This window comes from Canis lupus, chromosome 1, assembly GCF_048164855.1.
Source record: "Canis lupus baileyi chromosome 1, mCanLup2.hap1, whole genome shotgun sequence".
NCBI classification, from domain to species: domain Eukaryota; kingdom Metazoa; phylum Chordata; class Mammalia; order Carnivora; family Canidae; genus Canis; species Canis lupus.
In genome coordinates, this window is record NC_132838.1 from 48,950,340 (window position 1) to 48,977,319 (window position 26,980).

General features: G+C 48.1%; 3 protein-coding genes across 12 annotated transcripts in view; 2 read left to right on the forward strand and 1 right to left on the reverse strand.

The window, feature by feature from the left end:
• TMEM181 (transmembrane protein 181) overlaps window positions 1-13,942 on the forward strand; it is a 74,181-nt gene extending 60,239 nt beyond the window's left edge. For all 5 annotated transcript variants that reach the window (XM_072829382.1, XM_072829393.1, XM_072829403.1 and 2 more), the window contains exons 8-17: window positions 189-288; window positions 924-1,054; window positions 1,281-1,372; window positions 2,717-2,774; window positions 4,991-5,093; window positions 5,687-5,738; window positions 8,212-8,294; window positions 9,219-9,308; window positions 10,177-10,243; window positions 10,664-13,942. In XM_072829382.1, coding sequence (XP_072685483.1) covers window positions 189-288; window positions 924-1,054; window positions 1,281-1,372; window positions 2,717-2,774; window positions 4,991-5,093; window positions 5,687-5,738; window positions 8,212-8,294; window positions 9,219-9,308; window positions 10,177-10,243; window positions 10,664-10,742 — 855 coding nt within the window. In that variant the 3' untranslated portion in view covers window positions 10,743-13,942. The remainder of the gene's footprint in view (window positions 1-188; window positions 289-923; window positions 1,055-1,280; window positions 1,373-2,716; window positions 2,775-4,990; window positions 5,094-5,686; window positions 5,739-8,211; window positions 8,295-9,218; window positions 9,309-10,176; window positions 10,244-10,663) is intronic.
• Window positions 13,943-14,538: 596 nt separating this feature from the next.
• DYNLT1 (dynein light chain Tctex-type 1) lies at window positions 14,539-22,162 on the reverse strand. The gene is made up of 5 exons (XM_072829412.1): window positions 22,054-22,162; window positions 18,894-18,935; window positions 15,699-15,822; window positions 15,226-15,303; window positions 14,539-14,959 (listed from the first exon to the last, which is right to left on the reverse strand). Exons 1-5 carry the CDS (start codon window positions 22,078-22,080, stop codon window positions 14,889-14,891), a joined length of 342 nt encoding a protein of 113 aa, XP_072685513.1. The 5' UTR covers window positions 22,081-22,162; the 3' UTR covers window positions 14,539-14,888.
• Window positions 22,163-22,233: 71 nt separating this feature from the next.
• Window positions 22,234-26,980, forward strand: part of SYTL3 (synaptotagmin like 3) — a 93,424-nt gene continuing 88,677 nt past the window's right edge. For 2 of the 6 annotated variants that reach the window (XM_072829417.1, XM_072829429.1), the window contains exons 1-2: window positions 22,237-22,525; window positions 23,388-23,534. The gene's annotated coding sequence lies outside the window, so the exon portion shown is untranslated. Of the gene's footprint in view, window positions 22,526-23,387; window positions 23,535-26,980 lie in introns of all 6 variants that reach the window. The other 4 variants (XM_072829426.1, XM_072829430.1, XM_072829432.1 and 1 more) reach the window with 3 other exon arrangements.

Below are 26,980 nucleotides of genomic sequence, written 5' to 3' on the forward strand. Positions count from 1 at the left end.
TCTTACCTGCAGCTCCTTGCCAGTGATTCACCATCTTATCTCCGTTGGCACTAATGCTCTCAGCTGTCGGTGCAACAAGGGGTAACTTAGAGGGAGGTTTGGCTGACCATCACTCTGGGAAGGCTTAATGTGGTACTAAGCAAGGTGTCAGCAAAAACCGTGACTTGCGTTCCTGATTTGGTTTGCAGTGCCTGTTTGCACATTCCCTCCGGAAGTTTTCCATGCGAGACTGGGGGATGGAGCAGAAGTGGATGTCCATTCTTCTGCCTCTGCTGCTGCTTTACAATGGTAGGTGCCCATTTTTATTTTGGAGCTTTCCCCTTTAAAGCTTAAAGCTAAAAAAAAAAACAAAAAAAAAAAAAAAAAAACAAAAAAAAAAAAAAAAATAAAGCTTAAAGCTGCAAGGTGTCCTAGAGCCGGTCTGGCCCCAGAGTCTCCAGAAGAGCCTGGGAGCCCCTGAAGGAACAGGTGGCCGCATCCCCCAGAGCGCGTGCGTGGTGGTGTACCGGGACGAGGCAGATGCCTGGCAGCTTGCACGAATAAGTGATTGCTTTGGTAGTTAAAACCTGGAAGGGCTACAGACACAGCCGTCTTGGAACTTGGCTGAAGGCGGCAAACACTGCCGTCTGTTCCTCCTCCCCTGCTTCAGAAGGCGTTTGCTTCCAGAGCCGCAGCCCTGGGATTCCCAGGCCTGCGGGGAGGAGCGGATGGCGGAAGCAGACGGCACTCTGTAATGATCACTGGAGCAATCTGTTCATTGGCTTTTAGGTTTTTTGGAAAACAAAACCGCCTTTAGTTCGCTACCTCCCTTTGGCTCCGACTGAGGAGAGGGTGACTGAGCTCTGCCCTCGCAGAGGACGGAGGCCCCAGGCTGGGTGGGGTGAGCCTGCCTCCACCAGGCCTTTCTGCCGGTTGCATTCCAGATCCGTTCTTCCCCCTCTCCTTCCTGGTGAACAGCTGGTTTCCAGGCATGCTGGACGATCTCTTCCAGTCTGTGTTCCTTTGTGCCTTGCTGCTCTTCTGGCTGTGCGTGTACCATGGGATACGAGTTCAGGTGAGCATCAGCCCTCAGCCCTGCCCGAGGGTGCCGGGGACCTGGTCCTTCTGGTCCACGCTCTGGTGCTGCTCCTGCAGATAAACTGCTCCTGGAGAATCTGTGTTCAGCCCCAGTCAGCAGAAGGATGTAGAAATGACTTGAGTGCCTCTGATCTAGTGTGTACTTCGAGGACTTAATGGTTTGCAGAATTACTAACTCATTTCTTACCATTTTTTATTTTTAGGGAGAAAGGAAGTGTTTGACTTTCTATTTGCCCAAATTCTTCATTGTCGGACTGTTGTGGTTGGCTTCTGTCACACTGGGAATATGGCAGACGTGAGTAATTCTATTATGTGTGGAACTTTAGGCATGGGAAGCATTTGACAAAGGAGGACAGATCTGGAGTCTTACTGTATTTTGTGAACCCAGCTGGAATCTGTCACCAGGGTTTCAGGACATGACAGTGTGACTTGAATCGAGGATTTGTTTTAGCCTGACTGGCATGTAAGGGTAGCACAGTTCTAGTCTCAAACGGACAATAAAAAAGACTATGTCATTTTAGATTTCTCCTTCAAAGTGGCAGAGACCTCGTCTTCTGTAGAAATGATGCTCATGGGTCCTGGCTCGCCCCTGCCCACAGAAACGTTAGTTTCTCCTTGGGCTTGTGTCTGTGAACTCCCCATCCCTGTACCAGCTCCTGACGCTTAGCGGGATTAGTAGTTTTGTCCTTCTGTAAAATGGGACCACCGCTGAAGCCTCATGTAGTCATAGCCCCAGGCACCCAAGTAGGATTTTCTGCAGAAATGAGTTCTGTTCCAGGGGTATGGTTTTGACACTTGGCACGTCGCACTCCACGGCCCAGTGATGCAACAAGCACTCAGCCCGCCTCATCTCCCTGCCCTGTCTCTGCTTCTTCAGCTACTCAGTTACCCAGTTTCACTTTAAAATGAGTTGCATGGAAACTGGCATTTACTTCTGTATAGCTTTCTTTGTGTGCTCGTCTATTCCCAATGCCCATACGTTCCATTGAAAAGGTGCTGGAAAATAGTTGGTAACATTGCAGGAGAGATAGTAGAGGGATTTTTTTTTTTTGTAACAAAATTACTGTAGCTTCACAGTAATGACAACTGCAGGCAAATAGTTTAGTAGCACTGGAGGCATTTTCAATGTGAAATTTAGGGTTTCTCAGAAATTTAGGATTACTTCTTAAAAAGTCTTTTACTATGGGTTGGTAAGTAGTTTATGTTAATAAAGTTTTAAAAAATTTATTTTTTTAAATAAAGCCCCTATTTTTTTAAATAATAAAAGCCCCTTTGGGGCTTGAACTCACGACGCTGAGATGAAGGGTCGCATGCTCTACCCACTGAGCCAGCTAGGCACCGCTGTTAATAAGTTTCTTTAAAAGCCAAAGGAAGGGCACCTGGGTGGCTCAGTCGTTTTGGCATCTGCCTTCGGCTCAGGTCATGATCCCAGAGTCCTGGGATCAAGCCCTACAATGGGGTTCCCTGCTCAGTTGGGAGTCTGCTTTTCCCTTTCCCTCTGCCCCCATTCCTACTCTCTCTGTCTGTCAAATAAATAAAATCTTAGAAAAAATAAAAGCCAGATGAAAGCAAAAAATGCAAAGTAAGCTAGTTATTAATCTGTGTGTTTTTTTTTAATAATACAATACTATATTTTCAGAGTTAATGAATTACACGATCCAATGTACCAGTATCGAGTTGACACAGGAAATTTTCAGGTAAGGATTATTAGTGATGGCTGTGGGTTTTCCTAAATTGCTATTTTTAAAAATTACTGAATTTTGTAACTTAAATAGTACTGCTGAAATGACTTTGCTAACTGGCTAGTTAGGGGAGACTATAGAAGGTTCATGGGTACAAAATGTGGAATGTGTTTGAGTAGTATGAAAAATAAGCTTTTTAAAATGAAGTTGTCGCTTCATTCCTCGGTTTATGGTTGAAGCACAGAAAGTGTATCAGATTTTAGGAGGATTGTAGAGCAATTAAGAAATCTGTTTTGTTCATTTTGTTGGTTTAATTCTCTAAAGTAGAGAAATGTTTCCAAGAGAATAAATGGTGTGGCCAGGCTGGCTGGTGTGGGCCTGTAGGCACAGCAGCAACAGGACACAGCACCCTGGGTAATGCTCTGCTCTCACCAAAACCTAGAATTCTTTGTACTTTCAAATAGGGGGTCCAGTGTTTATTTTACACAGGGGTCAGCAAATGGTACTCAGGCCCTATATGTGGCTTTCCCTCAAATCTCTGGGTTTATTGCCATCCCAAGGCCTCTCACGGGGCAGCCCCTCCTGGGCACGGCTGGCTGCCTAGCCAGGGCATGGATGTGCGAGGGGCCCCGGGGCCAGAGGGAGCCTGTGAGGTATCTAGAAGGCATGGTCCCAGCAGGGCAATCCCAGAGGCATGACGGAGTTGAATCCTGAGCTTGGGTGATCGCCACCATTTCTCTGGATGCTTTGCAGAGCTTCCTGTAAAGTGATAAAAACTGTGGTTCTTCATGGGAATGGCCTCTGAGAAAGAGGGAGGTTTAGTGAATGATGATGATCTTGAAAGATGTGTGGCTCGTGTTGAGACCACACATGTCATAGCGAGTAGTCTGAGCACATGATTCTTAGCCAGATTTTTGCAGGGGAGCACTGGTAGTCTTTCATTCCATTATTTAGAAGTTTGAGGAGTTTTGAAGGTTGCTCAGTGTATGCCTTATGAGCCATGTGCTATGATCTTTGCCCTCAAAGAATATAGGACCTTGTGAGGGAGAAAAAACTTAGTAGTAAGTACAGACCCGTGCGCAGCGTCCCTGTGTCCTTAGGGACAGTGGGCCCAAGTTTCTAGGGGAGGAGGTGTCTATTTGTGTTTTGTCCTTTGTCTTTTAGTCTTCTAATGCTGTAATAGGTTTTTTGGGGGAAGGGGCTGAACCTGGAACTGGAGAGGAGGGGAGGCATTCTGGGCCAGGGAAGGGCGGTGCTGTTGCAGAGCTGCCTGGAGCCGTGCGCCAAGTTGGCAGGGGCCTTGGGCAGGGCTGTGGGCGGTGCTGGGTGGGGAGGAAGGCCTGCAGGAGACCCGAGGCGGGGCACCTACACCCCAGGAAGGCTTGGGGCCATGTGTGGGAGGGGGTAAGCCTCAGAGAAGCCTTCTCTAGGGGCATGACATGAAAGGAGAGGACAGGGAAGAGCTGTATTGACACATTCTCAGGGAAGATTCTGCAGACCCCAGTGACAGATCTACAGGGCTGTTGGTTGAGTGTCACTACCCAGATTGAGATAAATAGGTTCCTGCTAATCTGTCACTGGAGCTTTTGTCTGGTTCTCACGTGAAAACTGAGGAGTGGTCAGGGGTCTTAGGTCACCAGGGTGGGTACCTGGGCCAGTGCGCCAGCTTCCCAAGTGGCCTGCAGGTCAAGCCTCCCACCTCCCCAGCCCCTGCTGTCCCCGTGCTCTCCCTCTGTAGAAGGGGATGGTGGCGCCGTCCCTGCTGAAGAGTTGCCGTGCAGGTTGAATGGAGCAGGAACCCAAAGCCCTTGGCCAGCACTCGGAAGGACTTGAGCGAGGCAGCTGTCACCGTGGCTGTGGTCACCTTTGTGTCCCCTTCTCAATCAGTGGCCTGTGTCTGTTACTAGAGGGAATGCTGGAAGCCTGAGGCTTGCAGAGCCAGCACTGGTGTGCTGAGCTCCCGCTGCATCCTGGGTCCCGCAGAGGGAGCTTGGACTCTGGCTCATGGGGCCAAGCAGGCCCGGGGCTGTCTCCGGGTGAGCCACGTGGCTCACAGAAGGCTGAGCAGCGAGTCTGATTGAGGAACACGCTCTTGTTCTCTGTCATGGAGAGACCCTCAGGACTGTAGGCCCCTTGTAAAGATGCTCGGTTTTCCTGCTTGCCGTGGTGTTGGAAGGAGGAGCAGGGCCGAGCGCCTGTTCTTACTCAGCTGCCATCGTGTGTCATTCTAGGGAATGAAGATTTTCTTCATGGTGGTGGCAGCCGTGTATATTTTATACCTTCTGTTCTTGATCGTGCGGGCCTGTTCCGAGCTGTGTCACATGCCTTATGTAGGTAAGTGCCCCATCACGAACTGCCCAAGGCCAGGCAAGCTGGGAGCTGGCCGCACAGCTGGCCTCTTGTTGGAGCCCACCCAGGAAGGGCCTGACCTGGATGGGACCTGTCCCACTCCCTCTTGTTGGGGAGGAGCGCCTTCGGTCCCTGAGGAGCCACAGCAGGGCTGAATGGGCGACTCTGGGCCTTTTAGACAGTGCCTTGGGGCCAGCACTGGGAGGCCTGTGAGGTGGAAGCCACCTGGGGCCCTGGGTGGATCCTCCCAGAATTGTACCTTGCAGAGGAGGTGGCCAGGGTGGTTTTCCTAGTCCCGAGTTAGGGCAAGTCATCTGCTCACATGGATCCCTTCTCTCAATCTGGAACAACCAAGTAACAATGGCCGTCGTCTCCCTGGGGCACCTCCTCGACTCTGGGCAGGTGGGACCGCGCATGTCTTCTGGGCTTCAGGTGCACACAGGCTTAAAGTTCAGACGGAGGAGGGGTTTTGTTCAGGAGGCTCGGTTCATTATTTGTCTTTTTTTTCTTAAGCTCCCTGTGGTAAGAATGGAATTTACTTCCAAAGTGGTTTAATGAGGTATTTCTTTCTTTTTCAGATCTCAGGTTAAAATTTTTGACTGCATTGACTTTTGTAGTGCTTGTTATTAGGTAAGAAGACTTTATTCCTTGAAAGAAGCAAAACAGCGTATTTGTATTTTCCTGTCATGAATATCTTTTCTCCCCTTTCACAGAATTAATTTCAGTGCTGCATTTCTAGCCAGATCTGTTCATTGGGTCAGAGGGCCTCTTGCTCAGGGCAGGCACTAAGTATCCCCAGTGGCCAAGAGAGCTCACATTGTGTTATAAATGCCCCGGGGAATGACAAGCGTAGATGAGGCCTGCGGGCCCTGGACCATGCGGGTGGAGTGGCCACAGCCCAGTGTGGGGTTGAGAACTAGAATACCTCATACTTGGTGCCTGGCGACCTTTTGATGCTCCAAGGAGAGGACTGTGTATTTGAATTCGGTACCATGGGTGTCTTTGAACCACCACGTGATGGCCCCAGGGGAAGGACACTGGGTGGGGGAAGGCTGTGGTGGGAGGCTGCAGAGGCTGAGTGAGGCCCAGGTGACCAGGTCGTTTCTGTGAATGCCTGCCAAATCATTGTTTGGCTGTTTGTGTTTGCTTCTTTCTGCTAAAATCCGAGTCCAGAGGGAAAGATTATAGTCCCTTGCCTTTCTTTTTGGCAGTTTGGGTGGCAAATAAATGGCTGCCGGCTGTTTTCCTTGGGAGCCACATGGGGCTCTGAAAGGCCAGTTTTGTAGGGCAGCTGTAGGGTGCCCCGCTGCCTGAGTTTTGGCCTCCCGTGGGCACCCATGTCCCTTCCCATCCAAGTCGCTCATTGCCCATCATACCACACGATCTCAGCGCTCTCCATTCGGCATCTGCTTTCACCTGGAAACAGCAGTGCGGGTGTCCTGTAGGCAGCCCTTCCTCAGCACATGTGCACAGGTGATCTCTGCTTCTCACACAGGCTCCCTCACACGCCCTCATGCTCTTTTACACATACACTCCTCACACACCTTCTCTCTCTCACACCCCCCTCACACATTCCCTCACACTCACTCACTCTCCCACCCCCCACACACTCACACTTTCTTACATACTCCCTCTCACATTCACACCCTACCTCACAATGCTCACACCCCCTCATACACACACTTACTCTCAAACCTCTCACATACTCTCATATCCCCTCACGCATTTTCTCATATCCCTTCACACACACACACACACAAACATCCCTTCCACACTCACACTCTTATCCTCACACCCCCTCATACACTTTCTCACACTTTCCCTTTCACACACCATACACACTCTCACACACTACCTCACAATACTCTCACGTATTCACAGCCTCTCATAAACACACTTATACTTTCAAACCTCTCACACACTCTCACGTCCCCTCACGCATTTTCTCCTATCCCGTCACACCCCCCCACACACACACACCCCACATACCCCTCACATCCCCTCACATGTCTTCACCCTCATGCCAAGTCCACAGGTTTGGGAGTGAGATGCCTGTACTGACCTCTGTAGAGTCTGACTTAGAAGTCATTCTGCCTTTATGGTCTTTCTTCATAAAAGTTTCAAGGGGACTCATTTATTTGTCCAAGAAGCATGTATGGAGTGTGTGCTCTGGTCAGCAGGCCGACAGGTTCCTCCCTATCACCGGGTTGCTATTCTAATGGAGGAAGATGGTGATAAACAAGTAGATAAATAGCATAAGCCCCCCTAATAAAAACTATGTGATGATGGCAGGAGAGATTCTGCTTTAGATGGGGAGGGGACGTCTCTGCAGAAGAGACACTTGGCCTGAGGCCTGAGGGAGGAGTCATGGGGACAGCAGGTGGCTGGGTGAGTGTAAGAGGAGCAGCAGTGCCAGGGGAGGTGAGGGAGGGCGGCCCCCCGGAGAGGTGAGGTCCGGCCCTGCACGCCAGCAGGAGGAGCCCCAGTTTATTTTCGGTGATGGGAACCCTTGGGAGGGATCGAAGCCAGGAGGTGGGAGGCTCCGATTTACAGTTGGTTAGGGGTCCCTCTGGCTCTGTGTGAATGGACCACGGGGAGGGGAGATGAGCGCAGGGTGCTGGTTCAGACACTGGAGTCGCTCAGGGGAGCGCCGCTTGGCTGCGGAGCTCCATGTCATCATTATGTCTGGACAGAGGTGCCATGCTCCCTCACCGTGGGAATCGCCGAGCCTGAGGAGGGGAATGTGACTGGGGGAAGCCGACTTTCCTCAGGGCCTTGTCATGTGGGAGGAGCTGGTCTGGGAAAGGAGACCTAAGGCAGCGCGAGAAGGGCAGGAGTCATGCCGAGCGGGTGCTTCAGGGCACCGGTGCGGGCGGCCACCTGCTTCTGTCCCAGCAGCGGCCCTCCTGGATCTGAGACCAAACACCTGTGGCAGGGGTGGGGTGGGGTGTGTGTGTGTGTGTGTGTGTGTGTGTGTGTGTGTGTGCGCCCAGGTTCGGGCAGAAATTGTAGTGAATGGACCGGGGTGAATGGAATGAGTGCTGTGGAGCTGAGGCCATTTCTTCGCCTGTGTTTACTCACTGTCCTTCCTCCTCCTTTTCAGCATCGTCATCCTTTATTTAAGGTTTGGAGCACAAGTATTACAAGACAATTTTGTAGCTGAACTGTCAACTCACTACCAGAATTATATCCTTTTCACTGGAAGCTGACAGGTCTCAGGCCCACGCTGTGCCGGGAGTGGTTAGTGTGTCAGGGCCGTGCAGAAGCGGCAGGTCACTGGGGCGCCTGTGTGCCATGGGCCCCACCACGGCCCACCCCGGGCAGCGACTCCAGAGGGAGTCACTTCCCAGCTGCTCTCCCACCCCCCTGCTCCCCTGTCCCTGGATTCTTCAGGAATCCAGGCTCCATTCAGGACTCGGCATCAGTCTGTGGTGCCCACTTCTCCCCGCAGAGCACCAAGGAGAGGCTGAGCCCGTTTTGAGTGTCTCTCCCCATCACCCAGATGTGAGTGTGCCGGAGGCCAGCAGGCAGGCTCCTTGCCTCCCACTAAGCTCTTCGGCTGCTTGGCAGCTTCCAGAGCTTGCCGCTCCCCTGGCGTTGCTGGCGTCCATCAGGGGGCGCTTTAGAGTTAATCCCTTTCATGTAGGTTCTTGGGCTTCTTCCTGTCCTTAGAATTAATGCAGGATTTTTCAAATTTTACTGGCTGGATTTCACACAAACCTTTTATCGGCTTCTCAGAGGGGGGTCTGTAATGCAAGAAAGATTAAGAACGACTGGTTTGATAGACCGTTCTAGTTTTTCATTTCATTCTCGATTTACCCATATGCGTGCATGGGGCTCTGTTCTTTGTGTGTATCTTGATTACATCAGGCCCCACCACCTCCAGAGGTTTCCATGGGTAGAAAAGAACAATGTGCACCTGTTATCAACAAGTGACCTTGAAAGGTTATCGTAACCTCTGGCTGTGGGCTTGCCCTGTGGTGTCCTGCTGTCTGGGCTGTGGCACCGTGGGGTCCTCGCTGGCGGTCAGCAGTAGAAAGGACTGCTGGTGCTTAGAGGGGGCAGCCAGACACCAGTTCCGGGGCTGGTGATTTCCCTTGACGGTGTCACCAGCTGAATTCTTATCTTTCTACGGCTTGTTGAACTTTTACCTCTACACTTTGGCCTTTGTGTACTCTCCGTCGAAGAACGCCCTGTATGGTAAGCCACCCTGGGGCCGGCTGGCTGGTCAGATGGCCTCACTGCAATCCGGGACCCACCCCCCGGGTTCCCTGTCAGGGCTGGGCCCCAAAACTCAGTAGCAGAAAAAGACGAAGTAAGTCTTGGTGTAAGCCCTGAGTTGTAGTTAGAACACAGCATGTGCTGTGTCATCAGAGCCCAGCACGGAAACAGGTGTTTTGTTAGCGGATCCGAGCCCGAGCGTGTCCCTCAGCCATGCGAAGCCACATCTGTTGAACACTCATGCCATGGCTGCTCAGAAAGCCAGAGTGTACCACTCCCCCCTCCAAAGAAGAACCAGACTGTCACAGGCCGAAAGGGCAGGAACTTCCTGGAACTTGGGCAGGGGCGTAGCATTTCAGGCCCACCACCCGACTTCTGTGTTGTGTGAGTTCCCAGAGTGCCAAAATGCCTCACAGCCACTCTAACGAAGGCGCAATTACTTCCTTCTGAGATAAAGAAACTAGACAAAGTGGCTTCCTTCCCAGGGTGGCAGGGAGCAGGGCTGGCGTCTCCTGGTCTCCTGGGTATTTTCCGCCCCTGCTCCCAGGTGGACTTGGGACTTGGGAGAACATAATAGCCGATCGCAGCTCCCGATGGAGGGCCCCTCCTGGAGTCTGTCTCCTCCTGGAGCTTCCACCGCGCGCTCTGCCCACCAGCCTGCCAAGTAGTGATGCGGCCCCAGCCTGTATGTGAGAAAATGCTCGAGAGGCAAGATTTGTCCAGGTCCCACAAATGATAAACGGTGGAAGCTGGGACTTGAATCCTGCCCTCTCTGACTCCTGTCCTTTTTCTGTAGCATCCTGGCTCCCCAGGCTAATAACATAAAAATGTTTTTGTGGTTTCTCAGAGTCGCAGCTGAAAGACAACCCTGCATTCTCCATGCTGAATGACTCTGACGATGATGTGATCTATGGGTAAGTCCCTGCCTCTCGGAAAGCTGTCCGATAGTGAGCATTTGGCCTGGTTTTATGCGTCTGCTGAACAGGTTGTAATCATTCTAAAATGATTTTCAAGGCATTGTGACGTTTCTTTTACCTGGGAATGCCCTGTGATCCCACAGTGTTCTATTTTTCACATTGTTCTGACTAGATTGAATGGTGTTCCGCTTTTTGAACACTTCCCATGGGTAGTGACCACAGGAGGAACAGTTCTTCCTGGTGGCGGGCCCTGGTGCCTGAGGGGGGTGAGGAGCCGGCAGGAGCAGCAGGCTATGGAAATGGGGAACGCAGAGCTGTGATGTGCGGCGTTCTTGCTAGAATGGCACATCAGTGTGCAAGAGAATAGATGAGGAGCTGTCAAAAGCCACATGGCATCCAGGGTCTCTTTCATGACAGGAGCGACTATGAAGAAATGCCCCTGCAGAACGGCCAGGCCATCCGGGCACAGTACAAAGAAGGATCTGAGAGTGACTGAGTCCCGGGCCGACGCGTTGCTGCCGCACCGCTTCCTGACCGCCTCTGCCACTGCTGGTGTTCGGCCTGGTCTCAGAAGCAGAGGATTCCTGGTCCTTCTGTGTTTACGTATTTTTGAAAGGAATACCAAAACCAAGGACAAATTTAACCATTGGGCCAAATTAATTGTTAGAGCGGCTGCCTTCATTTGAGAAGAGAGGTGCTGATAACAAGCATGAACAGCCAATTCCCTTTTCAAAGATTTCAGATGAGAAAGAGTTCATTTTTAGTAGCAGGAGGTAATTACTTCTGTTTTTAGTGAATTTTTTTTTTTTAATTGCTCATTCTGAGTCCATGGAAAACCCTTATGAATGAGGTCATAAGCATGGTGAAGGTCTCCTCTTTCCTCCTTTCTTCCTGCCCTGTACCAGTTTCCACCATTGAAACTCAAAGGAAGCCTGTTTCTGTGCCTGTCTCCTGGGGGCAGACCTTCCCCCTGGAGTGGCCGGCGCTCTGGCTAACCGAGCATCCTAAGTGACTAGGAACTCCTGTCCAAAATGCCTGTGCAATGGCTCATTAGGGAAATGGTGGGCAGGTGGGTGCTAGCCCCTCACGGCCACTGGGCAGAACTAGTGTTGTGGGGTCTGAGGAGGACTGGCTGAGGTTCATAAGGAAAGGGTAAGATGACAAGAGCCAGCTCCAGGGGAGAGGTCTTGCTGCCATAGTTTCCAAGGGCCTGTGTCCACACGCATGTGCATGTGAGCAATACATACATGAATGTGAACGGATGTGGTGCGGGGTGGGGAAGAGGGTATCCACTACAGTTCCTATAAGCTGTCATTTCTACAACTCCATTAAGAGAGAACACCCCGTGAAACTTATTTTTTAATGAAAGCTAAACAAAGGATTGATATATTATTATAAATTTTTTATCTTGAAAAATTTTTTCAGTTCCACATTTGAAACAGATGAAAGAAGTAAAACATTTTGGATGACTTGTGGAAAGCATATCTTTGGGTAGAAGGTCACTTGTTGGGAATCATGCCCGCTCCCCAGTGGCCAGGGAAGAGAAAAGTTGTCTGGAGCTGCTGAATCTGTGGCATCAGAGAAGGCCCTGGAGAGTTGCCAGTTCCTTTTTGTCAAAGACAAAGTGTAGACGGCTGGTATAGAGCTCTCCTTTCCTTTTCCTTTGACAATGCACAATAACGTCTCTCTTGAACCGTTACCGTACGGTCATGGCTAACATCCTGATTGATGGCGTCTTGGCAGATGCAGCAGCATAGGGTAGGGTTGTTCCGCTCCGCAAGCAGTACCTACGTGTCCTTCATCTATGCATTAACTCTCAAATAGCTAAAAATTGTATTCACTTTAGGTAGTGCTGGGCCCTTAGAGAGGTTCATGAGAGACTTCTCATTATGGCTTCACATCTTTCTGTTTAAACCTTAGTGATAATGTACCTTTAATATGGATTCCATTTGTTTTTAAAACCTTGTAAATATAAAAGTTTGGATTAAAACAACTGTATTACTGCAAGGGTAATTCAAGTCTGCGTGGTTTTTACATTTTCAGTGGTGTGATTACTTTTTTTTTTTTTTTTTGATTCCGTGTACTCCAAGGTATTGGAAGAACTTTTCTGTTACCACATTTTTCAACTTCTAACTAGAAATAATTTATGTAAATTGATGAAAAGTTACTTGTGCTGATTAATGTATTCTAGTATGTGATATAGTTTACAAGTTTTAATCATTATTAAATGTCCATAATTTGGAATGCTTTTATTTATCAGCAAATGTAAACTACTTGAGGCATTTAGCCATATACATTAGAACTTTTTAAAACTTGTCTTTGTCCTATAGTGTAATTATAAACTGATGACTGATCTCTTCATACTTGATTCTTCATGGCACCAAGTCACTGAAATGAAAATATGGGAGTATTTATTTACTTTTTGTAACTAAGTTGGAAACAAAATTATAAAAGAAAGTACTTAAGGGGAAAATGGCTCTCTGTTAAATCGTGCATTCTCAGTCTTGTCTCTGGTGTATCATATATAGATCAACATATTATGCACTCCATGTAAAGATTTGCTTAACGTATATAGCACTTAGCATGTAGTATATATGCCGTAGGTATTAGATTAAAACACTAAAGTCTGCCAGAAATTGTAGACAGTAGCAAGAAAATTGTTTTTTTCTTGGAGAGTATCAAAGTTTTGCAAACTTCAATTGTAAATTCAAAGGGCTGACTTTAGTTCTTCCATGGTAATGGCTTGAATAACATCATCTTTGGGTAATTTTTTACACTGGTCCAGTCTAGGGGAACCTGGAAGATGACCGTACGTATTTCAGCTTCCCTAGGGAGAGCATCATTATCCGTGTGGGTAATAGGTCTGCTTGATTTATTATTAAATCATTACAGCAGTGAAGTGATGCAGTTTTCTCTCTCTTCAGCCCCATTTGAAAGGCTAGAGAAGGGAATATATAAAATATATTCAAGGTTTGTAAGATTGTTCCTGTACATAATTACAGATTGCAATAAAAGTTTAGATACATTATGTAAACCCAGCCCACTAAATGGGCAGGTTACAAGACAAATGTCACCAGCCTCAAGCATTCCGTGAACTATTTACTGAAGGTACAGTTGTGTTGAATTGGTCACGGTATGGTCAGTGACTTACTTCCTGGAATCCTCCTCACAGAGGAAACCATGGAAGCTCATCGACAGGATGGTAAAAAGGGACATCTAGTGATTTCTAGTTAAGTCACTAAAGAATATTTATGTATTTTGAAGATTTTAGAAACCAGTTGCCTTAGAGGTTAGACTTTTGGGAAGAAAGCTACAAATCTTTTCCCCAGGCCCAAGGGAAGTCGCTTTAGTCTGTGACATCTTGTTACCCTGCTGTTGACTTGACATGTTTGATATACTGGTAACTATAATCCCACACAGTGAAACACAGAATTTTCTGCTACTGAAAACTGCCTTTTTACAAAATGACTGTAAATATTTGTAAAATAAAAACAACTTTAAACTTTAAGTTCAAAAGGAAAGCTAGAACTATGTAGGAGATCTTGGAACTGTGTCGAGCACAGTAACTGATCACAGAATGATCATTGTATCAGTCAAAAGTGAATAAATGTTTATTTATGGCAAACTTACACTTTGCGAATGGCTTCATTCTGAAACTTCCTTTCTGGTAAATGTTAATAAATTTTAAATATTCGATCCTTATGTGATTTATTTGTTCTTGTGGAGTTAATTTGGTCATTCAGGCATAAGTGCTTCAAGGACAAAGCACATTCTTCATTTTGGCAGGTGGACACGAGAGTGTGTCTTAATCCCTGTGTGAATGTGGCCCGTGGATGAGCAAAGGGTGAGGTCCCAGACTGGGGCAGGGGCCCATCTCCCTCCTTAGATAAAAAATATCAGTCCAATAACCTCCAAACGTGTTTGCGGATTTATAAATAGGGGCCTAATTGTGGCTGAAAAATGATCATGAGAGCATTTTGGAAGCCCCAAAGTACTAAAACATTTTTCGGAGGCTTGCCACTGACAAGTGGAGAACACTGAGGCAGGAGCCCACCCCATGGCAGCATGTGGGGCTGAGAGCTCTGGCCGGAGCAGGGACCAGCGGGCACGCTCCCAGAAGCCAGCAGGATCCGGGGCCCTCACATCAAAGCAGCAAATCCTTATATTGGAGGGGACCGACGCCAAGTTGTAACTTCCTTTTTGGTTTTGCAGTTCTATAGATTCTAAAGTCACTACTGAAAACTGAAGAATTCATTTGTGGTATTATTTAGACTATGAAGAAAAACACAAACTTTAAAGTGGAATAATTTATTATTCTAACCAAAGTACAAAGTATGGAAAATTAGTGTATCTGAGTCATTCAGAGAGAGAGAAAGCTTCAAACTAGCAGATTTCAGTTTTTAGCACCTTTGGGAAGAAATGTTCAGAGTTAAGACAAGTGGCAGCACAGGCCTGGCTGCTGGGATGACTAGCCTCTGACGGGATGCGCCGTTCACAGAACAGGGCAGTCACCTGCCTTTTCTCCACGTTGTGAGAGCGCCACAAGACACTCTGAAAGAGCACAAGAACAGCGTTCACCGGATCCGTGGCCGTCAGGAGAGGCGGCGAGCGCAGCAGAGGGGGAAGGCAGGGCCGCCGACGGTCAGATGGACAGCCCGAAGGCGCTGACAATGCAGTACATGGTCTTGTTCTCCCAGCGCACCGTGCAGCTGCCTGCGGGGAGAAGGCACAGAGCACTCAACTCAGGGAGACGGGCGCGCTAGCCTCACTTCTTGGGCTTCTGTGTGGCACAGAGATGAGGCTGCTCAGACTCTTCCCTATACAGAGTGTTAAAGGGGACTCTAATAAACATGCTTTCAAAGACCTGTAACATCCGAGCACATGTTCAGAAAATTCTAGATTTCAGCAGGGTCAAGGAGCACGTGGAGCCTGCAGGGAGGGCCCACGACAGGCCTGCAGAGGACAGTGGAGAACCGTACCGTCAGTCGAGCTGTCCCAGAAGCAGGAACTCGCTGTGTGTAACCCCGCTCCGTTCTTCTGCATAATCACACAGGTCACTTCAATTAAAACAAACTTTTATTAGATCTGCTTGGCAACACACATTTCTTTTAGCCTACTTTCAGCATATGTATGAAGAACCCGTGGCTGGTGTTTGGGCTAACAGCTATCGGGGTAGACTAGCCCTGTGACAGTGACAAGTCACACCCGTCCCTGTCCCGCACCACATGCCTGTTGTAAAAGCATCTGATCTGAAGTGCTGGGAAATGCTGTGATGTGCGCCCTGCGACTGTCTGAGCTGCTGAACAGGCCAGGAGGGTGGCAACGCACACAATACAGTGACCTGCCCCTACCGGGTGCTTTCTTTGAGGTCAGACATCACACCGCCACACTCGCCTCTCACCAGCATGTCAACAACCACCAGCAATATATACAAGAAGCAAAAATGCATTACCGATGTATTTAAATGGCTTTCCCAGCTTGGTGAGTTGGCTTAAAGTTTGTTCTACGACATTTGTGGTCCACTGATTCACTTTGCTGTGCTGATAGGCATTGCCACCAATGGCACTCTCGATAGCCTGGAACAGAAGCACAGGGTCACTGTTGGTAGAACTCAGCCAGAACCCTCCACTTAGTGCCGAGGCTCCCACCATGAGAACTGCCACAATACAGTCTGCATGAAATAGCACATCTGTAACCACGAGGACTCATCTGCAAACACACCTTTTAAGAGTGTCCTATTTCATTAAGTTACATATTCTTAAAAATCCACACTTCCATAGAGTCTGTCAAATTTTAAAAACATGTTGACTGAATTTACTGTTGACTATTGCAGTTCGTAGTTGGAGATGATAATTTTTTTTTTCCTACTGAGGCTAGAAAACATTTTCCTTTGCCCATTCCTTTCTTAAAATATAGCAGACACAGGAATCTTTATTGCTTGATTGTACAACTGACAACATACAAACCTATGCAAATAACCATGTATTCAAAAATACCTCACTTATCCAATATTTTCTGGGAACATAAAACCTAAGTGCACTTTTCAGATAATAAAAAAGGAGCCCTATATATTAGAAAAATTATTGTAAGGTTATGATGTATTTTTCTCTTTATCTGAAATTCCTAGTCTTTTTTCTGTGCTGCATCCTGGTGAAGGTTCATGCTGTGTGTCTCAGAGATTATTCGGGAACAGGTGCAGCTGCCTGCCCCTTGCTCGTCTCAAGTGTGTAGTTAGGCTGTTAGCATTTTATGATTTTTGTGGGCCATTTATTGCTGATGCCAATGCGCCTGCCTCTAAGCAGCTTCCTTCTCTACCCCTTTCTAGCTGGAAACCAGAGACCTGGGTTTTGATGACAGCAATGACCTAAAATAATTTGGTGAGGGCCCAGTTCTGTCCTCAGACATGCAGAGACACAACCCTGGGATTGGAGCTGTGCACACTGGAGATGGATTAGGGTCTACTGTCTGGGGCATAAGCCCAGTGACCTTGCTTTTGGGGAACAAAATACTATTTGTAGTCGCACCTATTTACCCTGGGACTCTGAGCAGTCACATTAAACACACCTCGTGTAGCTGCCAGCCTTCCTTCCCCTTCATCCCTCCTGTCATAGCTCCTTCTCATCCTCTGACATGTTCTGCTCTTCCCAGCTCAGCATAAAATAAGGTTGTAGGGACACAGGCACTCCTGGTTGTTAAGACATCTGGATACTGGTCAAGCTAAGCCCCTACCTTGGGCTGCTCTCTCCACGTGCACTGTGACAGGAGCTGTTTTTCGGGGAGGGAGGAAAACTGCCCTCCAATTCTGGACCCACCCAAACACATTACTACCCAATCCTTGAAACAGCTCAAGTGAATTAACCTATTCCAGAGGGAGGGAACAAAGGTTGTAGAGGCCAGTGCCCGTGGAGGGGACCACCGCAATACTATCTCCTGCTGTCACAGGGCCTGGGAGGGTCTACGTTCAACTGCACTTGCTGCCTGGCAACTGAGTCAGTGACGCCAAAAACACGGAGATCACGGGGGCCTTCACGATAAGCCAACCCCACTTTCTCAGTTCCACTCCGGCTCTGCCACCGGCCTGCCCCACCCCCACGTTCCCTAAGAAACACCGTGTGCAGGGAAACCAAAGCAAACTATTACAGATCTTGCACAACAACCAGAAAATCATGTGTGATGGTGAATGATGTATATGGTACAATATCATCTTGCTTTTTGGTGTTGATCACAAAAATGGATTGTGGTTCTTGATCACTGGCATTAGTCAAGAATTTCCATTAGAGGCCATTCCAAATTACACACATAATCTCAGCTGGTACTTTAAACTTAGGTCATCTAGGGGCACCTGGGTGGCTCAGTGGTTGAGCCTTTGGCTCAGGGCGTGATCCTGGGGTGCTGGGATTGAGTCCCCCACTGGGCTCCCCGCAGGAGGCCTGCTTCTCCCTCTGCCTATGTCTCTGCCTCTGTGTCTCTCTCATGATTAAATAAATAAAATCTTTAAAAAATAATAAAAAATAAACTTAGGTCATCTAATGGCTTTCTTCTGGCCAATGGCTTCACACCCTGTGCTCAATTTACACAGGAAGGGAAGGGGACTAAGGAAAATCTTTCTGGCCTCATTCCTGCCCCAGGCTTCCCCAGCACTCTGCACTACTCCAGGACCATCTGCATCATGTCAGTCCCTCAAACACACCATGCACAGTCCCACCACAGGGCCTTTGCACATGTGCCCTGCCTGGAATGTCTGCCCCCTCTTTTTGCTGAGTTAACACCACTGCTACTCATTCTCCAGCTTCTAGCTTTTTAAAAAAGATTTTATTTATTTATTCATGAGGGGGGGGGGGCAGAGACACAGGCAGAGGGAGTGCAGGCTCCATGCAGGAAGCCCGACTCAGGACTCGATCCTGGGTCTCCAGGATCAGGTTCTGGGCTAAAGGCGGCGCTAAACTGCTGAGCCACCAGGGCTGCCCTCCAGCTTCTAGCTCTAAACTCAGCAGGTGAGTCAGATGTCTCCTAGCACATGTGGTGGTAGTTACCACACAAAAATGCAAGTTTACATTTCCCAGTGTGATTATTTGGTAAGTGCCTGGCTGGCCCTGCCCCACACTGTAAAATCCTTGAAGGTCAGTCCCTAATGTCCCCTTGATATGTATTCTTCAAATCAATGAAGAACAAATATCCTGTTTTGCCCTCTACTGTCATCATCTATGGGATGTACCATGGTCAATAATGATTATATATGTAGTTTAAGAAAAATAAGCAGGTAAGCCCCAAATGGATCACCAGGTCTTAAATAACTGAAAGTTTTTCAATTTTTTTATATTCACTCTTTATCTGACACCAGAAACATTTACTTGGACACCATGACCATGAGTCTTTTATGTTAAAAGATCATTGAACCAAGTCTTAGTAATATTCAATAATAATGCTAGTATATAAAATTTCTTGTCTGGTTTAAAATATATAATTTACATAATATGGAAGTAATTCTTATCTACATTCTTATCTATTCACTGCAGTAAAAACTGTTATTTAAAATGCCAAAACACACAGGCTCAGCTGAAACAATTCCAAGACAGTATTTAAAACACTTATTTTCACTCATAAGGCCATTAATCAACATTTTAAAAATAAGTATTCTTCCTCTTACCTCTTTTACAATGTTGCTTACTTCATCAACAACAAAAGCAGTCTGTAAGCAAGAAAATTAGTTAGATTTGATGGCTTTAAAAGATGCATTGATTAATGCCAATTTAAGTAATGAACATAATTTATAAATGAAGACTCAGAAATAACCGAACTAAACTTCCTTTTACCAAGGAAGACACTACAGAGACTCAGAAATGCTGAGTGGCTCTTGGAGGATCACAGAGCTGGTGAGAGGCAATCAGGAATCTGAATATGTATATAATTTAAAGGTTTTTGGTTTGTTTTTACTCATGCCATGGTCACTTTAGATTCAATCTTTCTCCATTTCAGTTGGCTACTAGGATCATTAACAAATACACAAGTTTAAGGAGTTACTTTTGTGTAAATTAGCTGACACTTTTCCTAAGGTAAACTGATTAGGAGGTTTGAAACTCAAGACGTTTCTGTTTTTAATCACCATTAGTGATTAAGTATGCAATGGTTACACTATTTCCTGATAGCTGTTTCCTTCTTCATGCTGTCCTACTTCAGGACTACAAAACCAGAATAGCTGCTAGCACAGCCTCAGGATGAGCTGGGAGGGGGGCTGCCACCTGTAATCGAATGACAGGGCTTAAAAATGGTTTTCTCTTTACATAAGGTACACTCGAATGGGTACCAGTTCTGTCTGAGTCCTGTGAACAGTCCTTAGTTCTGGACATTCCTTCTAGAGCGGCCCAGGTCCTCAGTCACTGTGAATCGTGGTGGAATAAAGGCAGAGCGCCCAGCTTTTGCAGTGTTTTAGTCCCTGCTGGATGCCGACTGTGGCCTTGTCCGAGGGATGCCCCGTTCTTTCCAGGAGGATCAAGAGCAGACTGCCTGAAGCCCTCTCACTTGCTGTACTCAGAAGGCATACTTGTGGAGACAAAGCCAATCCACCGAACGAATGAAAATTTGCAGTATCTTACAGAGTAAATGATTTCTTGAGGTTTATTGGATCCTTCCAAGGGACTCCAATGATCCTTAACCAGTTGGAAAAATCCCTGTGTAATAAGCCCCGGGCTAAAATACAAAAAAAGGCTGAGGGGGGATTTCAGTAGACTTTTAGTAGAAAAGTAGAGCAGGTGTACAGAATCCACTAGGCAGTTTCAACTTCTAAAGGGAATATGACCAGTGAGTTGAGAGTGGTCTTACAAAGGTCCAGGTTTTACAGGAAGTTAGAGGATATGCAGAAAAGGCTTAGTTCAGAAGGGACTAGCGTGGGCTGGTAATTACCTAAGGCACGCCTGCTAGAAAGAAGTCTGAGTCTCCTCTTCCCAGGGGCTTAGGGCTTTATCTTGTGTAAAACAGATGCTGCTCAGCCCCTTCAATTCACAGATCTCCAAGTGAGAACTGCAATAACGAAGTCCCTTGGCCCCTCATTGCTGGGAGCCTGAATTAGAATGCTGCTACTAAGAGATTTCTCTTACAGTGTCAATTTTTTTTTTTAAATTTTATGGACATTCCTATAATACAAGCCATTCTCCTACATTAGTTTATAGGGAAAACCTTTCTCCTTTGGTAGGTGCTCCTGAAACCATGTCTTCTCATAATCATCCACTTGGTTGTACCAGCATTCAAACACTGCCATTTGTGTGGTACTTAGGAAATCGGATCAAAACTGAAACTCTAGTGTCAGTCCTTTAGTCTTAGATTTTTTTTTTTTTGTTCCCCTCCAAACATTCCTGCTCAAACTAAGTTTCAAAAATGGTAAAATGGGACGCCTGGGTGGCTGAACGGTTGAGTCCCTGCCTTCCGCCCAGGGCGTGATCCTGGAGACCTGGGATCGAGTCCCACATCGGGCTCCCTGCATGGAGCCTGCCTCTCTCTCTCTCTCTCACTGTGTCTCTCATGAATGAATAAATGAAATCTTAAAAAAAAAAAAAGACAAAAATGGTAAAATATCAAATTCATCTATAGTTTATTTTTGACAAGACTCAACTTACTTCAATTTCAACAGGAATTATTAGCAAGAAGAAAATGGGCAACTACCTTTCTATTATAGCAGCATCCATCAGCTCTAATCCCTGAGTGCACGTTAAATTGAAGGAAAGCCATTTTAACAGCACACCGTTAGACCGAATGTCTTCTGCTTGGCAAATTATGTGCTTTACCCTGCTTCCACATTGAGGCAATGGCAGATTATTTCCCCCACACACAGGGGTTCTCACACTGACATCTCAAACTCAAACTGAAAATGAAACAAGTGATGGTGGCGGCGGTGGACGGAAGCCAGGCTGAGAACGAGGTGTGGAAGGCCGGACAAAGGCAGGCTCCCCTGCGCACTCGTGCATTGTGCAGACGGCCTGCGCCTCGAATCTGCGACTGCAGCGACCTCAAAGATGTGACTGTATGTGCGCGTCCCGCGTGCAAGTCACTCTGGAGTCTTGCCTTAAAAGTCAGCAGGCGCCCTAATGACCTTCGGTTTCCCCAGCCGTGGTCGCGGAGCACCTGGTCCAGGGTGGGGGTCTGCGCCGCCGCCGCCGAATACAGGGAGCCAGTGACCGCACCCTCCCAACGCCCCGCCTGCCTGGAGCAGGGTCCGGGGGGGGCGGAGGGCGGGCGGGTGTGGACCGGGTCGGGGGTGGCGGGCCGGCGGGAGCCAGGTTCGGGACCCGGCGGGTGTGGACCGGGTCGGGGGCGTGGCGGGCCGGCGGGAGCCAGGTTCGGGACCCGGCGGGTGTGGACCGGGTCGGGGGCGTGGCGGGCCGGCGGGAGCCAGGTTCGGGACCCGGCGGGTGTGGACCGGGTCGGAGGCGTGGCGGCCCCGCGGGAGCCAGGTTCGCGACCCAGCGGGTGTGGACCGGCCGGGGGCGCTGCGAGGCGGGGCGCGGGGGGGCAGACGGGGAGCTCCCGGCCCCGCCCAGGAAGTCCCCGGAAGCCCGCGGAGCGCCCGCCGTCGCGCGGGGAGCCCCCGCCCCGCCCCGAGCCCCGCCCCCCGGGCGGGCGCCGACGCCCCGAGGCCAGGCCAGGGGTCACCGCGAAGCGCTGGGGAGGGCGCCGGTGCCGTCAGTGTGCGCCGGGGACTGCGGCCGCCCACGCCCGGACGCGCTCCGGGAGCCCACACACGCCCTTGGCTGCCGCCGCGCGCCCGCGCCAGGGGCTCTCGGCTTCCACCCTGCCCGTCCCCGCCCGGCGGTTACCTCCTCGGCGGCCTGGTAGTCTTCCATCTTCCCTCCTGCGCGTCGCCTCCGCCCCCCGGAGTAGCGCGCACTGCGCAGGCGCGCCCAGGCCCCGCCCCTCGGGCTCGCGCCGGCCCCGCCCCTCGGGCTCGGGCCCCGCCCCCGCCCGGCCTGCCGGGCTGGGGACTCCGGCTGCGCCCCTCCTCCGCGCTCCCCGCCTTGGTTGCCGTGGGAACCCGCGCAGTCGCTGGCAGCTCCCTGGGCCGCAGCAACTAAAACAAAACCGATGTACAAAAGCCATTCTCCTGTCCGGCCCTTCCCTCCAGTTGGTGCCGTGTGGATCAATTTGAACATTAAAATGGGTTCGGAAGTGTAGTAACAAATTGTAAAGGGATTTCTGAATATGATGAGCCGTGTGAGAAATTGCTTACAGTCTTCCTGGAGATCCGGGGTTAGGAAACTTTAGTTCTGAACGAAACCTTCCCTTGGGAAGGTAAATTTTCCATATAAATGAGATTTTTTTTTTCTTTGATGACCATTAAAAAAACCAACATTCTGGGTGAAAACTTTGTAAAATGCTGCACGCTTCCTGGCTGCTTTAACCAGACTGACCTAAACAGACACTTGTATACAGGGGTCATCCTGAAAATTAGTAATCGTACAGCACTTTCCAAGAAGGTCTGCACTGTAGGCACCTGTTTGCATGTATTCTGAGACTAAGGTCTTTGACTTTGAGGGCTGCTTTTTCTGGTTTTACTAATGTCCTTGAAATAACTCACTTCTTACCTCTCCAAAGCCCAGTTGCTAAAAAAAAAAATCTACTTCCCATCCCCCCCCCAGGAAGAGCTGACCTCAAGCCCTTGAAATGAGGTAGAATTAAGCTACAAGTCTCACTTTCAATCAATCAGAAACCCTTGTTTCTACCCTGTGAATCTAAGTCCCACGCAGGCTGAAGCCACTTTACTCACTGATGTGTCCCCTACCCCATCACTTACACCTGGCACAAGTAGGTGTATCATTAAAATTGATTGAATGAATGAATGAATGGTTTCCCCACAGGCATCACTTCTGCCTCATGCCCAACTGCACAGAGCTGTGAGTGGAGAAAGATGCAATCCTCGGCCTCCTTGTGGGAAGCAGAGGGTGGGCGAGCAGAAGGCCCAGCAGTGAAGGACATAAGGCTGCTCTGCCCTGGGCACCTGATCTAAGTGACCGTTCTGAACTGCATTTTCCTTTTCAGTTTTGTTCCCTTCCTAAATGTGGCCTTGACCCACCTGTCCCAGTGTTTCAGCCTTGTGCCTCACATATGATTCTAATTCTGACATTTCTTTGTCTTGGCTTCCTGACATTCCCAGCTTCACCTGAAATCCTATTGTAGGTGTCCTTCTCCTGCCTGCCTGGTTCCAGGCCCCCCTTGACACAGCACTCCTGAGCCAAGAGGGTCTTCTCACTGTCTTCCAACTTTCTCTTGCTGCTCTGCCGTGGACCTGGAGGCCCACTAGGTAAGTGTCAGAATTATGTGCAAAGCAAGAACAAATAGGTTCTGAGTGATGATCTGCATTTGAATGTTGTGAAGTTTGAGACATCTTTTAGAAATTGTTTCACAGGGACACCTGTTTGGCTCAGATGGTTAAGCGTCTGCCTTTGGTTCAGGTCATGATCTCTGGGTCCTGGGATTGAGCCCTACATAGAGCCAGGCATCAGGCTCCTGGCTCAGCAGGGAGTCTGCTTCTCCCCTTGCTCATGTTCTCTCTCTCTCTGTATTCCTCTGTCTCAAATGAATAAAATCTTTAAAAAGAAAGAAATTGCTTTTTTAGGAATTTCCTAATTCAAGTGAGTGTCCTGAATGGCTGCTGGGATAGTGCATTAGTAACACATAGACTTTGTGTTGTAACCGAAACTCACCAGCATGTACATAAACCAATAGAAAACATGTACATGTGAATTTTCAAAAAAAACTTTATATGACTTTGGCTTCGATACATTGGGTACTGCTCTCCAATTTTAACTATCAAAGAACATTCATTAAATGGTCTTGGCATATGGCCTATTGAGTCTGCCTTAGAAATGGATACATGGTCTGTTTACCTTCAGAACTGTTTGTCCACTCTTTGAACACACACATGGAACACTCACTTTGTGTAAGCCTCTGAGCTGGAGTTGAGACTACCAAGTTTACTAAGCTACGATCTCTATGGCAAATTTTTAAAAATAAATTTTCTGTAAATGGGAGGCCTTGAAATCTCTAGGCTCAGAGACGCTGTCATGCTTGGAAAAATGCAGCGATGTGGTGTGACATTCTGGCTAATTGATGTACACTCTGCAGGGCTAAGGAATTTAAAATCACTAGGGCATTTGGCAGTCCGCTAGCTGCCATTTCCAGTACCCTCAATCCACCAAGAATGAACGTCCATCATAAGTACTGAGGTATAAACACACTGACCCACAGGTGCTCATAAGACTCTGGCCTTCAGCCGTATTTTAGAATAATGTTTAGGTTCTGTGCAGTAAGTCAGTGCAGTGAATCCCCGGATTGTTTGTCAACCTGGGGGTTAGCCGTGGGTTGGCAGATGTTGTGAGCTTTCTTCCTTCACATCAAGTCTCTGAAATACAAACCCTTTAAAATGGGGACTGGCATTGCCAGTGCCTTTATTTAACAAGTGTGGCCCTAATAATCATAGCCATGCCACCCGAGGAAAGAGTATTACCAGGCACAGCTGGGTCTCACAGTGTTGTCTATGAGCTGCAGCCCCTCACATCCAAATCCAATCTTGTGAATGTTCCAGTTTTCTTGCCTTTCTCCATGCCCATGAGCATGCTACTCAGATGTAGCACGGAGTCATGCTTAGTCAGTAATAATTTGATGGCAAAGGTGGCAGTGCCAAACCATCAGGCCTGAGGAATCTAGTGCTATAGTGGAGAAGAAAATAAACTTGTGGCTGATGCATATGTAAAGTGAGAGTCCTCTGCTAAGAAACTACATGGTAACAAGATTAGCTAAGCAATGCCAATACTTAGGTCTGCTGTCAGCTGAGAAGCACCAGCAAGTAGGACTGCAGTCCCTCTGTATCACCTGGAAATGGCTGTCACTCTGAGCTCCTTGGGTCCCTCTTCCTCTTGATCCTGGATACCTCTGCCCCATCCTTGAGACCCCTTAGCCAAGATCCAACAACTAAAGGATAACTTGTGGCATAGCAGGGGCCTCCAGCTGACAATTCTTTGGACTGGTTGATTTTCTTTTTTAAGATTTTCTTCTTTCTTTCTTTCTTTCTTTCTTTCTTTCTTTCTTTCTTTCTTTCTTTCTTTCTTTCTATTTATTTTTTTTTTTTTCCGACAGTGAGAGAGAGAAAGAGCACACATGAGCACAGAAGAGGGGGTAGGGGGTAGAGAGAGAAGCAGGGTTCCCTCTGAGCAGGGAGCCTGATGTGGGACTCCATCCCAGGACTCTGGGATCATAACCTGAGCTGAAGACAGACACTTAACCAACTGAGCCTCCTAGGTGCCCCTATTTTTAGGCTATAGTAGTTATTAAATAGTTGTTCAGTTCTATGTATATGAAAAAGTACACGTACTATATTAGTCAGCATAGGCTAGGTTAGCTGCAGAAACAAATGGTCCTCGACTCTTGGTGGGTGACAGCAACAAAGTTCTTTTTGTCACTCATATGACATGACCATCGACCTGTGCCATATCTTCTCCATACCAGAATCCTTGAGAGAGGAGGAAGGGACAGGAAACTGTGGCCTGTGTACTGGCTAGAAGGCACTGCTCATAAGAGGCAGGGATCACCTCTGCTCACATTTTGTCACCCAGAACAAGTCCCTTGACAAGCTTGAGTTTACAGGTGGGGACACTTAAGGAAGAAGAGGGCCACAGACTGCCACGCAGAGCATTCAGAAGGTTTCCCTTGGGCAATTTATCATGTTCATTCTTTTTGCCTGACTCCTTCCCACTCACCAGTTCTGGTGCTCTCCTCTTCCACTGCTAATCCCAGGTCAGCCCTAGGTCACCTCACTTTAGTTTCAGATAAGGTCTAATGGATACTTGCTCAATTTCAACACTCATCTTTTTTTTTATAAAGATTTTATTTTTAACTTATCTCTACATTAGTGTGGGGCTCGAACTCATAACCCTGAGTTCAAGAGTTGCCTACTATTAAATAAATAAGTTATTTTGTATCAGAGATGTTCTTAGACCAGGAGTCCTCAACCATGGTCACCACAACAGTGCCTGATGTACACAATAAATATCTGTGAATGAATAAAATGAACTTGAAAACTAGGAGGGAAGCCTTGTGACCCTCACCGGAAAATGGCTCTGCAAGGCCAAATGGTTTGCTCAAGGTCCCTCTGCTCTGTCTCACCCAAAAGCTTGCCCTCTTAATTCACCCTTGCGTCTTGTTACAGCCCACTAACCCCCTCCCGCCCACCCCTGTTCCTCTCTTGGTGGAATGTACCATCTCAGGTCAACATTCCCAGGCCGCAGGAGGATGAGATTTCAGAACTGAAGAGCCAGAGGGATGATCAAAGTGAACCTCATTTACAGTTGAGGAAACTCAGGCCCAGTACTATTCAGAGAGATCCGTTGACTCCCAAGGCCACACAGTGCAGCTTATTCTTGGTCATCTTCTGACTTGCCTGAATCATTCTCTCCATTAGAGTTCATGCTCGTTCATCCTCAAAAGTGATCCCAGTAAGAAAATGGAAAAACAAGTCCACAGAGTGGGAGAAGATCTATGTAATATAGATATCTGAAGAGGACTCCGATCCTGCATACCTAAAGAACTCCTATAAGTCAATGATAACCCAATAGTAAAGTAGGAAAAGACTTGAACAGGCCCTGCATCAAAGCAGATATCCAAATGAACAATACACGTGTAAAATAATGCTCAGATTGCTCAGCTACCCTAAATATCAAGGGAATGAAAATCAAACCATAATGGGATACC

What these genes read in the sequence shown, in the direction of transcription:
- DYNLT1 (XM_072829412.1), bottom strand. Translation starts at nt 22,080, where the DNA reads ATGGAAGACTACCAGGCCGCCGAGGAG. An exon ending in ACTACCAGGCCGCCGAGGAG is followed by an intron (nt 18,936 to 22,053) that starts GTAACCGCCGGG and finishes TCTTGCTTACAG; the next exon opens with ACTGCTTTTGTTGTTGATGA. An exon ending in TAAGCAACATTGTAAAAGAG is followed by an intron (nt 15,823 to 18,893) that starts GTAAGAGGAAGA and finishes CTTCTGTTCCAG; the next exon opens with GCTATCGAGAGTGCCATTGG.